A 14440-nucleotide genomic window follows, 5' to 3' on the forward strand; every position below is an offset into this window, starting at 1 on the left:
CTGCTGCTGCTGCTGCTCTGAGGGGGTTGGCGGTTGGTCTCGCGCCGCGGCCGTTGCCCCGAGGCGAGGTTCAAACCGTGAGGGAGAGCGCGGGCTGGGCGGGAGGCGGGAGGGTGCGAGCGGCACGGGGACTGGCCTTGGCGGGGAGGGATGGGATGGGATGGGATGGGATGTGGTTCAAAGCCCAGGCCGGCTCCTGGGGGGTGTAGGGCCCTTCTGGGGGCCTTGCGGGGCAGCTTGCTGCAGCGCTAACGCCCTGCACCCCGCCTAACGGGAAGGCCGGGCTCCTGGTTCTCATTTGGGGGCAGAAGAGGCACTGTCGTCTTGAATTTGGCTCAGTAGGTTGGAAGGTCGTTGGTGAAAAGTCAAGTCAACTCATAACTTCCATTAATGTTTCTAAACATAAAAAGCTTATTTTTAGCAGTGCTGCGCTCCCTATCTTGCAGGAAATGTCAGTAAATGGAATTGCGACTAGGAAATGCAACCACAGCACGGAAGCTAACCCTTCAGCAATAAATAAAGGAAGGGAACTCTATCTTTTCCATTTGCTATAAAAGTTTTCCTTCTTGCTAAAGCCTATTACAGTCAATTTGGTTGTTTTTTTAAAGTGGCTATTATAAACACATCCTGTTTTTCCTTGCTGCCATCTCCTTGTGTGGTCTCAGTTGCTTCAGTATTTGTGATCATTTCATTCTTTGATAGTTCTCTTAAATTTTTCTGGTATAAAAGGTCATGCTTTCCTTGTCTGGTCACACAGGAGACTGAGTCAAACACAGCATATGTGCTGAAGATGAAGTCAGTGCATTTTTTTTCATTTTACAAAGCTGTGGATAATTTAGTTTTCATAAATTCAAAGATTTGAGAGTATGCTTAAACATCCTCGTAGATTAAACTATCAAGAATACGAATGTGAACCACTCTGAATGTACATGGGTTTGTTTTTACAGGTTATTAATGGCGCAGCTAGTTTCATCATCAGACTTTCTTCTTCAAATAACCTAAAGACCAACAATCAGAATCCAGCTGCAGGACTTCTGCTGCTCTGTCACGTCCAGCGCCACAATGGTCGATTTTCTAGCTGAAAACAATCTCTGTGGTCAGGCAATTCTTCGGATTGTGTCCTGTGGAAATGCCATCATTGCAGAACTTCTGAGACTTTCTGAATTTATTCCTGGTGTTTTCAGGCTGAAGGACAAGGCTGATCAACAGAAGTATGGGGATATCATATTTGATTTCAGTTATTTTAAGGTAAATCCTTTTATTTTTAAACTTCTTAAAGCATTCCTGTCCTGCATGAGGGTGCTTCAGGTTATGAAACAGCCATTCTTGACTATTGTGTTTATTACTAGCATTCTTCAGAATTTATTATCATGACTTCTTGCTTAGTTTTTACCAGAAATTCACCAAACTGAGATAGCAATTGGGATATGCTAGCACACTAATGTTCCACTTCTGGGATGTCTTGTATTTTATATACTTCTGGTCATACTGAGCCTCATCTTACTCATTTCAGTGAGCAGAAGCAGTCTAGTGGAGTTCCTGTGCTTGGACCCCTAGGCAGAATATAAGTATAACTGGTACCTGCATGGAGAGTATCAGGACAAGAAGGGGGTGGCAGTTTTAAGTGCATTCAAGAGCAGTCCCAGCTACACCTTTCAAAATGTTTGACGAGTCATCTGGACTGTGAACTTTGATGAATACCAATTATATGTAACTTAAGTATTGGGTTCTGGGAATTGTTTAATTATTATAATTATTATGATTATTATTATTTCCTGCAGGAACATTAAATTCTACTTTCACCAGCAGGTTCTGAGCCTGTGCAGTTGGTTGTTTTCCTTTGGAGCAGTACTGTGGGCAGTATGCCCATCTTCTTTTGGTTATCTGTAGCTTATTCTTTGCAGCCGTGAAAACTGCTTTCTGCTTTCCTGTTTGACAGTACTGTGATTGTTCATTCACTGGACTTGTCACATGTGCTGAATAAACAAATAAATCAAAGAGTAGTGTCCATGAAAAGCCCTTATTTCCCTTACAAAAGTAAGCTTCTTGCAGTACCTATTTCCCTCTGTCATTCTCCAGCATGATTAAGAGGGAACTACAGAGACTATCTAATCTGACTTTATCTGGATTGTACAATACAAGAAGTGTTAATAGTAAAGCAATGGGGGATTTTTTTTTATTTTTTTTTTTTTAGTAAGAGTTGTAAATTTCAAGCACTGTGAGCCTTGGACACTGAAAACCCTGAGCACAAATGATTTCCCACATATCTTTAGATCTAAGTAATTGTTAGAAGTCTCTTTTTACAGAAATTACTTGCAAATTCAAAAGCAGATAGGTATAATTGGTGAGAAATACCATTATCCTTGAAATTGTAAGATTTTTGAATGTTAAGAAAGCACAGCAGTGCTGCTGCTTTTCAGAGTAATCACCCCAAGATCCATAGAAGACCTACTTAATAAAGCAGTGATTAGTGAATTTACAGATATTTTCACTGCGAATGTGCTATTTCCGTATTCATGATTCTTATAATTACCTAATGAGAAGAGATTTGACGTTTTGCAAATACAGGCTGTTTACTTTGTACATTTGAACTTGTAGGCAGTTTGGGGCTTGCTTTTATCCTTTGTTTTATGTAGGTATTTTGCATGAAAAGAGAAGCAGAAGAGCATTTTTGAAACCACACAAAAATTGTCAGCTGGGTATTAAGCTTGATATTTTATTTTAACTATTTTAAGCTATTTTTATGGAGTTTGTGTTGACTAAATCCTTTTAAGCCATGATCTCATGCTATTGTAAGTGGTCTGTGGAATGACATTAACAGTATTTTCAATTAAATGTTAATAATATTTTCAATTAAGCATTAATGGTATTTTCATTTAGATGGTGATGGTAGGACCAAATGGTGGTTATGAGAAGTGGTGACAGTGCTAAATGGTTAGAAAAGTTTGTACAAGTGCTTTAAGGAAGTCGGGCTCTTCATCCCACCCTTTTTCCCCTGCGGTTTTTAATGGCATAATTTCTGCATTAATTTGGGGCACTAGTGCTGAGCTAGATCCAGAGTCTGTAAAAAAACAGGTCTAATATTTTCAAGCAGTTTAAATATATGAACAGGTACTAATCTTTGTGAGGTCTCAATGTTATGATTTCTATCTGAGAAATCAATCAGATCAAATGTGTAAAGGAAAAAATTCCAGCAGGGAAATAGTTAGCACTACAAAAAACACACAGTGGCTTCAGATGCATTGGGGCCTTACCCAAAGCATTAACTATTCTTTTCCATTGGTTACATAGGATAAATCATATTTAAAATCATTGCAGATTGTAACAAAGTGTAAAATTCATCTTTATGGAATCAATGTTCAATCATGAAGTAGCTTGGAAAACTACAGATCTTTGTTTTAATAAGAAATGTTAATTCTGGTGTTGTGCGCACAGTGGTGGTTGTTCACCAAGAGAAGTAAAATAGAGGTCAAAGTCAAATATTGTCTCTAAAGATTAATTTCTTTTCTTAGGGGCCTGAGACATGTGAAGGCAAACTGGAAGCCAAACCTGAGTTACTGGATTTAGATGAAGAATTTCGTGAAAACAACATTGAAATTTTGACAAGATTTTATCTAGCTTTTCAGAGTGTACATAAATACATTGTAGATTTAAACAGGTATGGTATCTTAAATCCATGTGGATTTTCTTAGAGACTAGACTACTGTTTAGTCTTAAAAATGAGAAGCTTTTTCCTTAGAGACACAATACACTCGCTGTTGAACCATATTCATGTGCACCTGGAAACCTGGATTGCTGGAATGAACACTAACTTTTACTCCTACTGTTGCTTACCAGCATAATAAATGACTTGAAAACATTTAACCTCTGTACCTCATTTCCTCAACTGTAAGCTAGAGCTAGTTTTTCTTCTTTATCCTGGAGATTGTCTTGAAGATTTTTGAAATAAAAGGAGACTCCGTATTAGTAAACTAGGGGTTTTTTGGTCTGGCAAAACAGAATATCAGATAGGGTTTTTTTCTTTAACTTTCATTGGCAGTATTTTCCTGAACTTAATTTTTCAGTGGAGTTGCCATATTCTCAAGTTTGCTACTCTTACCTGTAAAAACCAATATGAAAGATTCATTAAATACTCTAAGGAAAAGTTCCAGAGAATCTTAAGTGTAAGAATTGTTTTTGTTATTGATCTTACATGAAAAGATTAATTAAAAAATTAAGTGTTTAACATTACTTGTTAGTAAGTAGTGTTACTGGAAAATCCTTTAATAGGAAGAAAACTTCTGTTAATCAAGATGAACATACTATATTTCTAGCTCTACCTTCTGAATTGCAACTGAGATAAATTTATGGTATTTCCAGGAGATATTTTTGAGGTAACTTGAAAATAACAGTTTTAATAAATTTTGGAGTAGAAGCCTTCTCAGTACTCTCTTCTCAGGCTGTTACCCATCCCTAAGAAGATTAAGAGAATGTTAGCTGTAAGTTAGAGAGTATCCTCTGGTGTATTTCACATACACCATCAGGATATGGCAGGAGGCTTTTGCCAACTGGTTGGCTCTAGCTAGGAGTTTTAGCTTCTCATTTCATAGCAGAGCATCTCTTCTTTATCTGAAAAACTCCATGCTGCTTGTACTAGGGAAATGTTCTGATGTGACTGTTGACTTCCAGAGAAAATCAGCGAATTGAGTTCTGAGGACATGCAATTTGAGAGCAAAATAGTCAATGACCAACTCTTTGTTATGATCCCTAGATATTTAGATGACCTCAATGAAGGAATTTACATTCAGCAAACATTAGAAACGGTCCTCCTTAATGAAGATGGAAAACAGCTTCTAGTAAGTATTGAACAGTTCTGTAATAGTAGAAAATGAACCAACTAGTTTAGTGCCAAACTAGACAAAGATTTAAATTTACTGAATGTGTGGAAATGCTATGACTCATTTTTAGGAGGACAAAGACCAAAAATGTACAGCCTGCCATTTTTCATGTTGTATTGACTATGTAGTTGATGTTGGGTTAGTTTGCCAGTACGTTTGTCTTTCCGCGTAACTACAAAATTGTATTTATGTGATTTCTTCCCTACATTTTTCCTTTTTCTAAACAGTGTGAAGCGCTCTATTTATATGGAGTCATGCTACTGGTCATTGACCAGAAGATCGAAGGAGAAGTTAGAGAAAGAATGTTGGTTTCCTACTACAGATACAGGTAATGTATATTGGTTTTCAGAAGCACTCGAGGCTGAAAGGATGTAACATGCAGTATATTCAGTTACCTACATTATTGAATTAAGATAAATGGAAATATCAGCAACTTTCTGACTGTCTACAGATAGAGTCTAGTAATCCTGCAGAGCTTTCTGCATGTTGACAGAACTCCTTGAATTAGCTGGTTTTCCAGGTCTAGCTGCAAAACTGGAGCAACAGATTTTTCATGCTGTCACAGTAGAAATTTGAAGTCTGCTGACAAGTAAACTTTCAGCTAAAGTTTCAATGTTGCGAGTGCCAGCTATGAAAGTATCACAGGTTCCCAAATGTGTGAGAAATCTTGGTGAAAAGTCACAAGTATCTAGATGACAAAGGTATTGCTTCTTGTAGTTTCAGTGCTTGATTAGTCAAATCAAAAATGAGTTTCCAGGGTAGGTTGACAGCATCATGACAGTATGACAGTTAGGGTCTCAAAGGGTATCAGTGCAAATCCTTTCACACATACAAAAAAGGAGGTATCCTGTTTCTATGCTTCTTTAACTATGTTTATGCCTCTCAGTATATAATGAGAGAGAATTCCTTAACTCTGGAATATAGAAGTGGATCAACAAAGGGAATTCAGAAAGGGGAGGAGAAAAGAAAGAAAAAAAACCAGCAGAACAAAACTCCTCCTCTGAATATAAAGCTACTTGTTTCTGTTCCTGAATAAAGTTCATTTTTCTGTTTGTGCTTTGTTTGCTTATCTGGGATTCCAGTATGGACATTTATCAGTGTCCTCCTATAATATGGGGAACATTATATTCATGGAATAAACAGCCAGAAATCTCCCAGACCTTAGTATCTGCTCATTTTCTTGGAGGAAAGGCATGGTTACAAGGTGGGGAAGAAGAGGAAATAGTTAGGTCATACAGCTCAATTTTTGTTCCTTTCTTTTGTAAAACAGTGCAGCCCGATCCTCTGCCGATTCCAATTTAGATGATATCTGTAAATTGCTTCGAAGCACTGGATACTCAAGCCAACCTGGAGCTAAAAGACCTCCAAACTACCCCGAGAGTTACTTCAGCAGGGTACCCATAAGTGAAACATTCATTAGCATGGTTATTGGCCGCTTACGGTCAGATGACATTTATAACCAGGTAAGTTACTATGAGATAAGAGGGATCTAAAACTGAATATAAAATGGTTTCTCAGGTTAGTTACTCGACCATGAAGCCCAGAAAAAAATAAATCACAGAATCGTGGAGGTTGGAAGGGACCTCTTGAGATCACAAAGTCCAGCGCCCTGGCTCAAGCAGGGTCAGCTAGAGCAGATTGCCCAGGACTGTGTCCAGTTGGGTTTTAAGTATCTCCAGAGGTGCTGACTGCAGAACCTCTCTGGGCAACCTGCTCCAGTGTTTGGCCAATCTCGCAGTAGAGAAACCTTTTTTATTTAATGTCTTTAAATCATAAATGATTGCTCACTCTCAATAACTCTTAATTCATTCAGAGATTCCCATTCTTTTAGTTACTGCAAAGAGATTCATCATCCATTAGTAGACAATGTTTAAAAAGGAACACTATTATTGCAGTTCTTGACTATGACAATTGTATTAATAAAACAAAAATTGAAGCAAGGTATGAATAATGGCTACTGTATTTACAGTCTCTTCTAATATGACTCCTTTGAGAGATCTTTAACAAGGCATTTGCTTTTGAGCAGGTTTCAGTCTTAAGCACGGACAAGTGATCTTATTTCTGTAATTATTGGCATACTTTTAGTGAATCCTGGAAAACTGAAGCAGTTTATAGATGCCAGAAAACCAGCATTGGAAGATTAGTGAACAATTGTAAGAAATAAAGGCTTAAAACTTTAGGCAGGAGTAATAACTGAAAAGTAGGGACCTTATCAAAAACACTTTCATACAATTGACAGATATATTAACTTTCAACAGGGAAAAATTGTCTTTTCAGTATTGTACTGTAAGAATTTTTTAAGTTGTGCAGAATTCTAGAAACAAAAAAAAGAGAACTTAGCAAGTTGTGAAAAAAGCCCATTTTATGACATAATCTATGTCTCTGATAGGGAACTGTAGTGTTTGTGAGACTATGCTCCTGTAAAGTACTTAATCTAGAAATCTTACTTAAATCAGCTGGTATGTTGTATCAAAATTACTTTTCCTCTTTTTCATAGAATATTGCCTTTGCATTAAAATAATATTACAATTCATGAAATTTATTTTGTAATGCTTACATTTGATAATGGAAGCATGTTTCTATACAAAGCATGATTATAACCTATGTACTTTTTCCAAATGTAGTACAAAAAGTAGGGTAGAAATCTTCAGCTCAACCCAAACTGAATACAGCCTGTTTTACTAAATTATATTATGTCTGAGGTATTAGCTCCTTTGATACTTGCAGCTTATTCTTGATGGCAGTGGGCAGAAGCCTCCTGATTTTTCTTACTAGTCTGCACACTTAACCTAATAAAATAATCAAACAAATTAAAGAAAAATAGAATGTTATTAAATAAAAGCAGAGAACCATTTTCCTAACAACAAATCATTATGCCTTGTTGAATATTATTTTGATACCAACTTTTTTTGTTAGTATGAAGGTCTTTTAATATATTATCCTATGTATTTTTTTAAATGAAAATTCAGTTGATAATTTGAATCTTCTTGATCTTGCTGGTACATGGCATTGGTGAATAATTAAATTACCTGCATCCTAATTGTCTATTACTTCAGTTAAATGAATACTTGTTTCTATCTGAGAACAACTAAACATACCCAGTTGCTATGAAATACTTATTTCTAACTCTGCTCCTTTCAACTCGTCGTAAGCTCTTTGTTCATCCCTCCTTTGACTCATTTACAGCATAGTAATATCTTACTATATCCTGTTAAAGTTAGCAGACATTTACACAGTCAACTTTTATATTCTGTGAAATATGTCTGGTAAATACCCTGCATGTGTAAGCATGTCCAGCTTACCCACATATCCTCCTTGCCTCCTATTATCTATATACTGTACTTTTTATTGTGCCCCATAATCTTTGCAAGTGGTTTATGTTGCATTATATTTTGTTCAGTTTTGGTTTGTTCCCTTTTCCTAGGTTTCGGCATATCCATTACCAGAACACCGCAGCACTGCCCTGGCTACTCAGGCTGCTATGCTCTATGTGATACTGTATTTTGACCCTTCTATTCTTCACACTCAACAAGCAAAAATGAGAGAGATAGTGGATAAATACTTTCCAGATAATTGGGTAAAAAATAATTCTGTTTTAAAACTGTTCCCTGGATTTAATGTTATAGGAACAATTTACCTTCCTTTTAGTGTGCATTATAGAAAACATGTCCTAAAACTAGAATAGGTTCTTCTCTGGGGAAATTTTACTTTGTTCAGAATGAAGTGGTCTGAGTCAAACCTTCTGGATAAGTGTGGAAAACTATCCTTTGACAATATCAGTTATTGTCTAAAATGCTTAAATGAACCACTCTGATACCATCATCGTAAAGTGAATCGTAGAAAAGTGTAGGCTGGAAGGTAATATAGGCATCTTCTAGTCCAGCCTTTTCCTCAAAGCAGGGCTAGCTTCAAAGTTAAATAAGGTTGCTTGGGCCTTGTCCAGTTGTTTTGAAAATATCTAAAATGAAGATCTACAGCCTCTGTGGGCACCTGTGGCTGTGCTTAATCACTCTCGTGGTGAAGGATTTCTTCCTTCTGTACAATTGGAATTTCCCTTGTTGTAGCTTGTGACTGTTGCCTCTTGTCTTTTCACTGTGCACCTCTGAGATGGGTCTGGCTCTGTCTTATTCATAACTTCCCTTTAGGTAGTGGAATACCGCAGTCAGATTCCTTAGTCTTCTTTCCTCCAGCTTAAGCAAACCCAACTCCCTCAGGCTCCACTTTCGTAGTGGGTCCCTGTAAGTGTCTTAGTGACCTTCTATTCGATTCATTCCAGTTCGTCCATGTCTGTCTCATACTGAGGAGCCCAAATCTGGACACATTACTCTAAATGGGACCTCATGAGGGCTGACTAGATGGAAATAATCACTTCCCTCAATCTGCTGGCTACAGTATGGCCAACATAGCCTAGTGTATGATTACTCTTTGTTGTCATAAGGCTGCAGGTCTGATTCATGTTCAGTTTGTCCACCAGGACACTTAGGTCCTTTTCTGCATAGTTGTTACATAAGCAGTGAGTTCCCAGATTGTGCTGTTGCGAGGGTTTGGTTTTGTCCTAAGTAACAGGACCTTGTATTTATCAGTACGTGGTTTCTGCTGGTGAATTCTACCAGCTTGTCAAGGACGATCTGGATGACAGCTTTGCTCTCCAAGAAGTGCCCCCACACTGATGTTACTTGAGAACTTGTTTAAGGATTCATTCCATGCCATTGTCCAAATAACTTAGAAGCAAAACCTGTCACTCTGTGCAATTCTATAGACCTTTTCAGATGCAGTGATCAAAATGGAATTACTGTATGTCTCAGTATTGACATTTAGGGTTTCCACCCAGAAGCCCTAGTCTGCAAAAAATGCTACTGAAATAGGCTGGCATGTAGCAATAGAGTCCCCAGGTAGTCTATATCAAAGGGAATCAGACTTAACAAAGAAATAATAAATTAACGTGTGTGTAACTATTGGTTTCAAGTTGTATTCTTCTGTACCATAAGAAGAACAGTGAAGAAAGGAGGGAAGAAACTGTAATGGCTGCTTATTTTAATAGACATGAGAACCCATCAGTTTCTGAAAAACTGCAAGCTTATTTTAGAAATGAGAACTTGACATTGTGAATTTTTGATTATGCCAGCATTTTTATTCTCTTGAGTTCATAGTGCAAACTGTTCTTTTAAGACAACACCTATCTTCTTGTGATCAGGTATGGATGAGTTAGCTGCATCGTACAGAATACTTGACTCTTAGGGTGGTTTCAAATGATTGTTAGCAGTTGAAGTGTAGCCTTTTGAGGAGCTGTGCTCTACAGGAAATAATGAGCTTCACTTCAATAATATGAGAGGGATCCTCGTATCAGCAGACCAGTGTCCCATTTGCCTTTACTGGCTTCCTTTCTGACACTGTCAGAAGAGCTCAAAGGCTGACAGTGTCCCCCTAGATGTGATCACTCCTGGATGGAGGAATATTGAAGCAATAGTGTGACAAAGCTCATAATGCCACAGCTCTGTATATCCTCCATCTGTCAGTAAGCCAAGGCTTCCATTTTTAATCAAGTATCTTACAAATGCTTGTAAGTCAACCACAATTCTGTATTTTTAATTACATTTAAACTTGGGCTAGGGGTCTGAAATCAGTTCTTCTTTGCTCCTTAAAAATCACAATGTGGAATCATAATTTCTTTTTCTATGTGTTTACCATAGAAGATGCATTACATTTCAGTTTGGTCCTTTGGGCATTCTCAGAGTAGGATTCATTCAGATCATTTTTCCCCCTCTGTCATAGTCGTTTCCCCAGTTGCTTTCGTCAGTCTTCTGCATAGCATCATGGAAATGAAAAAGTCATAAATTCATAGGGGAAAAAATAGAGGCCAAGGATCATACATAGTGACTGAAAGAACTGTGGGCTTGTTTTCAGAACTAAGCCTCTAATTAACTGTGTGCCTTTTATTTCAAAGTTGTCTTACTCCTTGATTTCCAAAGGTGGTGGAGCAAAAAGTAGAGCTGCAAAAAAAATTTAGTTATATTTATACCCGCAGCATATCACTTTCTACTCATATTGCTAAAAGTATGTCTTTTTCTTAATAAAAATACCAATGCAACTTCTTGTTTTCTGCTTCCAATCTTAGGTTATTAGCATTTACATGGGAATCACTGTAAATCTAGCAGAAGCATGGGAACCATACAAAGCTGCTAAAACTGCCCTCAACTACACACTGGATCTTTCAAATGTCAAAGAGCAGGTATATAAACCAGAGTTAAGTATTTTTAGCAAGATTCAAGCTGTGTGGGCATCTCAAGTATATTATATGACATCAATAATGCATGGGTCTTTTTTTCTTGCACACAATTCTTTGCATTATATTCAAGTACAATACTTTGAATACATCACTTTGTACATGACTTTGAGTTAAAGATACTTCAAAGCTTCAAAATCTGGTCTTCACAGCACTGCTTGTTTCACTTCCTCTTGCAGTGTTTGTTTCTCGTAAAAGTTTCAGGGTTGTGACTTAACTGAATGGATGCTAGCAGTCATCGCCATTTTGTTCATTATTGGGGTGTCTTAAGCTGACTGTAGGGTTTGGTCTTTCATAGATAACAGTTTTGGAAGTTACACATTTATGCTGATGGAGTGTCGCACTCAGTCAGTTTTAAATGGGGCCTCCCAAATTAAATAAACGATAATCTGGAAAAAGCATCTGATTTAAAAGAATGATACCGGAATGCTGTGTGATGCAATTCAGTTAGTTCTTTTTATGTGAAATCATTTTTTCCGTGCCTAAAAAACAGTGGGTAGTATTGCGTTGGTTGATTGTTTGCACAATCAACAAATCAGTTGACTGATGATAACTAAATGCCTCCTTAGAATCTGACCCTAATGTTCAGGAAAGAACACACAGAAGTGTCTAATTAGGAGAACCGTACTATATATTGTCCAGTAAACTTAGGGAATACGAGCAGACATTTTTCCTTAGTCTTTAGGGAAGAAGTTCACTAAGTAGAACTGACATTTAGTGCATAACAAGTATTTCCATTCTGGAATAGATTTTTGTTGTTGTTCTTCCTCATTAGGCAATAAAATATTAGTACCATTTTTTAGGAATGATTTCTAGAGAGTACATAAGTGGATACAGGAAGTTAACAACTCTGCATTTTTGAAACATTATGCTTCCTGTGTAGGCTCTTTGCTTTAAAATTTAGCTTGCATCCTTTGTCATGCAGTTGCAGTGTATGATATTGCCTACTAGTAATGATAATAATTTTTATAGCACTATTTTGATCCGTGTGACCTTTAAGTTCTTGGGAAGCCATAGTCACGTTGTACATGTTGTATTCCATTCGAGGCAAGGATTATATTGATGCAAGCTTTGTATATTCTAAGGCAAGCAGATACGCTGCAGTCACTGAGCGAGTGCACACTCAGGTGCAGCAGTTTCTCAAAGAGGGCTGTCTAAGGGAAGAGCTGGTGCTGGACAATATTCCCAAGCTGCTGAATTGCCTGCGAGACTGCAATGTAGCAATCCGCTGGCTGATGCTTCACACTGCAGACACAGGTAAGGCTTCATGCTAGGCTTGTAGTACAGAGCTGTCAATCCCGCTATACCAGTGCTTCATGTTGCATCCTGAGGGAAGCTCAGTGTGTGCTGCTGTTGAAGTCAGCAGAGTTTCATCTACTGTTTGCAACAGATTGTTGAGCTGTTCTTTTGCTAACAGTCTTCTAAAGTCTTTGGCTGAAATGGCACATGTGCATTTCCTTAATTCTTGCAAGCTAGACACAGATATAAAAAGTAGTGTGAGGAGTCATGATCCTGTTGAATAATACGCTGCAGGAGAAGTCTGGGAACTGTATCTTTTTCTGCCTTATCACTTAAAGCATCATTCTGAAAGTTTTACCTAGCACCAGTACAAAAAGCAGTAGCCAACTTTTAAATATCTTAGTAATTAATAGTTTAAAACTAAGGGGTTTATTCTGTTGAACTGAAATTCAACTGAAACTGTTGACTAATGTCTCTGACATGAGTTTGGGTCTGTAAACTTACCTATTTAGACATTCTCTTGGTTGAATGTTTGTGCTGTCTTTGGGGCTTCTTGGTATGTGAGAGGGTTTCTGTTATACCTCCATGCGTTTTCTGTAATGTTTTCAGAAATGTTGATCTCTGGGCTTCTCAGTCAGGTGTACTAAATTCACATTTAGTTTGCAGAAGCCAGCAGAAAAGTTTTAAGAAGGCTGAAGCACCACAGAAACCTTAATTATTTCCACTTCTAAGGAAGCATTGTACAAGGGTGGTGAGACCCATGTAAATGGAGAACAAGTGGGGACTTACATATCAGAGCAAAATGGTTTTGCTTTCAAGCTATTAATAAGAGTCTATTTACAAAGATTGAAAAGCTTGGCCAAATTCTGTAACAGTGTAGAAATGTTGTCTTTCCATTTTCAGCTTGTGATCCAAATAACAAACGTCTCCGCCAGATAAAGGATCAAATTCTAACAGACTCAAGGTACAATCCCAGGATACTTTTCCAGCTGCTTCTGGATACAGCTCAATTTGAATTTATTTTGAAAGAGGTAATGTGCTGCTGCCTTCCTCAACATTTTCCCCTGAATGGCAGAACAGAACTGAAGACTTGTATAGTAGTGGCACATTTAACACACAGTCCACTTACATAAAGAACGATTATTTTTATTTGTTAATTGTGAGTTTTGTAAAGAAGATTACAAACTAGTATTGCTTGGAAGTGCCTTTTGCAGTCTTGCCAATAATTGGCAGTTTTCATTCTTTACCCACCGTGTTTATATTTACTCAGAATTTTGCATAAACATCCTGATAACAGGCATAATAGAATCTGTTGAGCAAGCTGCATAAGTTTTTATCCTACCATACTTCTCTTTTTCAGGCTTTCTTTTAAACAGAAATGAAAGCCTAGGTATGTTGAGGATGAGCTGCTAAGAAAACTCTTACACCTATATATGAAGTTCTGCCATTTCTAAAAGATTCCCCATTAATGCTCTGGTACTAACCTGGTAGAATATATAAGAGCATGCTTAACTTCATGTATGTGCTTTTTTGAATTGGGTTTCTCCGCATAGGCTGAGAGGACTATACGAAGTGTAAGTCTACGTTAGACCAGAGTCTTCTAGGATCTCTAAGCTAAAAAAGTTACTGGATATTTTTATAAGTGACTAAAAATCAGTAATATCTGCATTGTACTGTTTTTTTAAAATTCAGTTAGTTTCTATTACTGTATGTCCATCACACTGGCTGTATTTCTTAATGTTTTTAATTTTGTATTTAATATTCTGGCAAGATCTTGAAGTTATGTAGTAATCACTGTAAGTTGGTTCCATCTGTTTTCAGTATTTTATTTCATCTGTTGTAATATGCCTTCTTGCCAGTTTTGTAAACCAAATGCTTCATTTTTCAACAGATGTTCAAGCAGATGCTGTCAGAAAAACAAGCAAAATGGGAAAACTATAAAAAAGAAGGATCTGAAAGGATGACTGAGCTTGCTGATGTCTTCTCGGGAGTTAAACCTCTTACTAGAGTGGAGAAAAATGGTAATTATTGAAAACTAAAC

At 37.3% G+C, this 14440-nt stretch overlaps 1 protein-coding gene across 1 annotated transcript in view; it reads left to right on the forward strand.

Moving 5' to 3' along the window:
- The first annotated feature begins 771 nt into the window (after window positions 1–771).
- The window catches only part of KIAA0196 (KIAA0196 ortholog), a 27855-nt gene continuing 14186 nt past the window's right edge, over window positions 772–14440 (forward strand). Inside the window, exons 1-10 of the mRNA XM_010576922.1 lie at window positions 772–1248; window positions 3513–3658; window positions 4751–4835; window positions 5105–5205; window positions 6148–6340; window positions 8302–8454; window positions 10993–11106; window positions 12246–12417; window positions 13303–13430; window positions 14291–14420. Of these exons, the coding sequence (XP_010575224.1) occupies window positions 1063–1248; window positions 3513–3658; window positions 4751–4835; window positions 5105–5205; window positions 6148–6340; window positions 8302–8454; window positions 10993–11106; window positions 12246–12417; window positions 13303–13430; window positions 14291–14420 (1408 nt within the window). The 5' untranslated portion in view covers window positions 772–1062. The remainder of the gene's footprint in view (window positions 1249–3512; window positions 3659–4750; window positions 4836–5104; window positions 5206–6147; window positions 6341–8301; window positions 8455–10992; window positions 11107–12245; window positions 12418–13302; window positions 13431–14290; window positions 14421–14440) is intronic.

Source organism: Haliaeetus leucocephalus, unplaced genomic scaffold (assembly GCF_000737465.1).
Source record: "Haliaeetus leucocephalus isolate CR32 unplaced genomic scaffold, Haliaeetus_leucocephalus-4.0 Scaffold555, whole genome shotgun sequence".
In the NCBI taxonomy this organism is placed as follows: Eukaryota; Metazoa; Chordata; class Aves; order Accipitriformes; family Accipitridae; genus Haliaeetus; species Haliaeetus leucocephalus.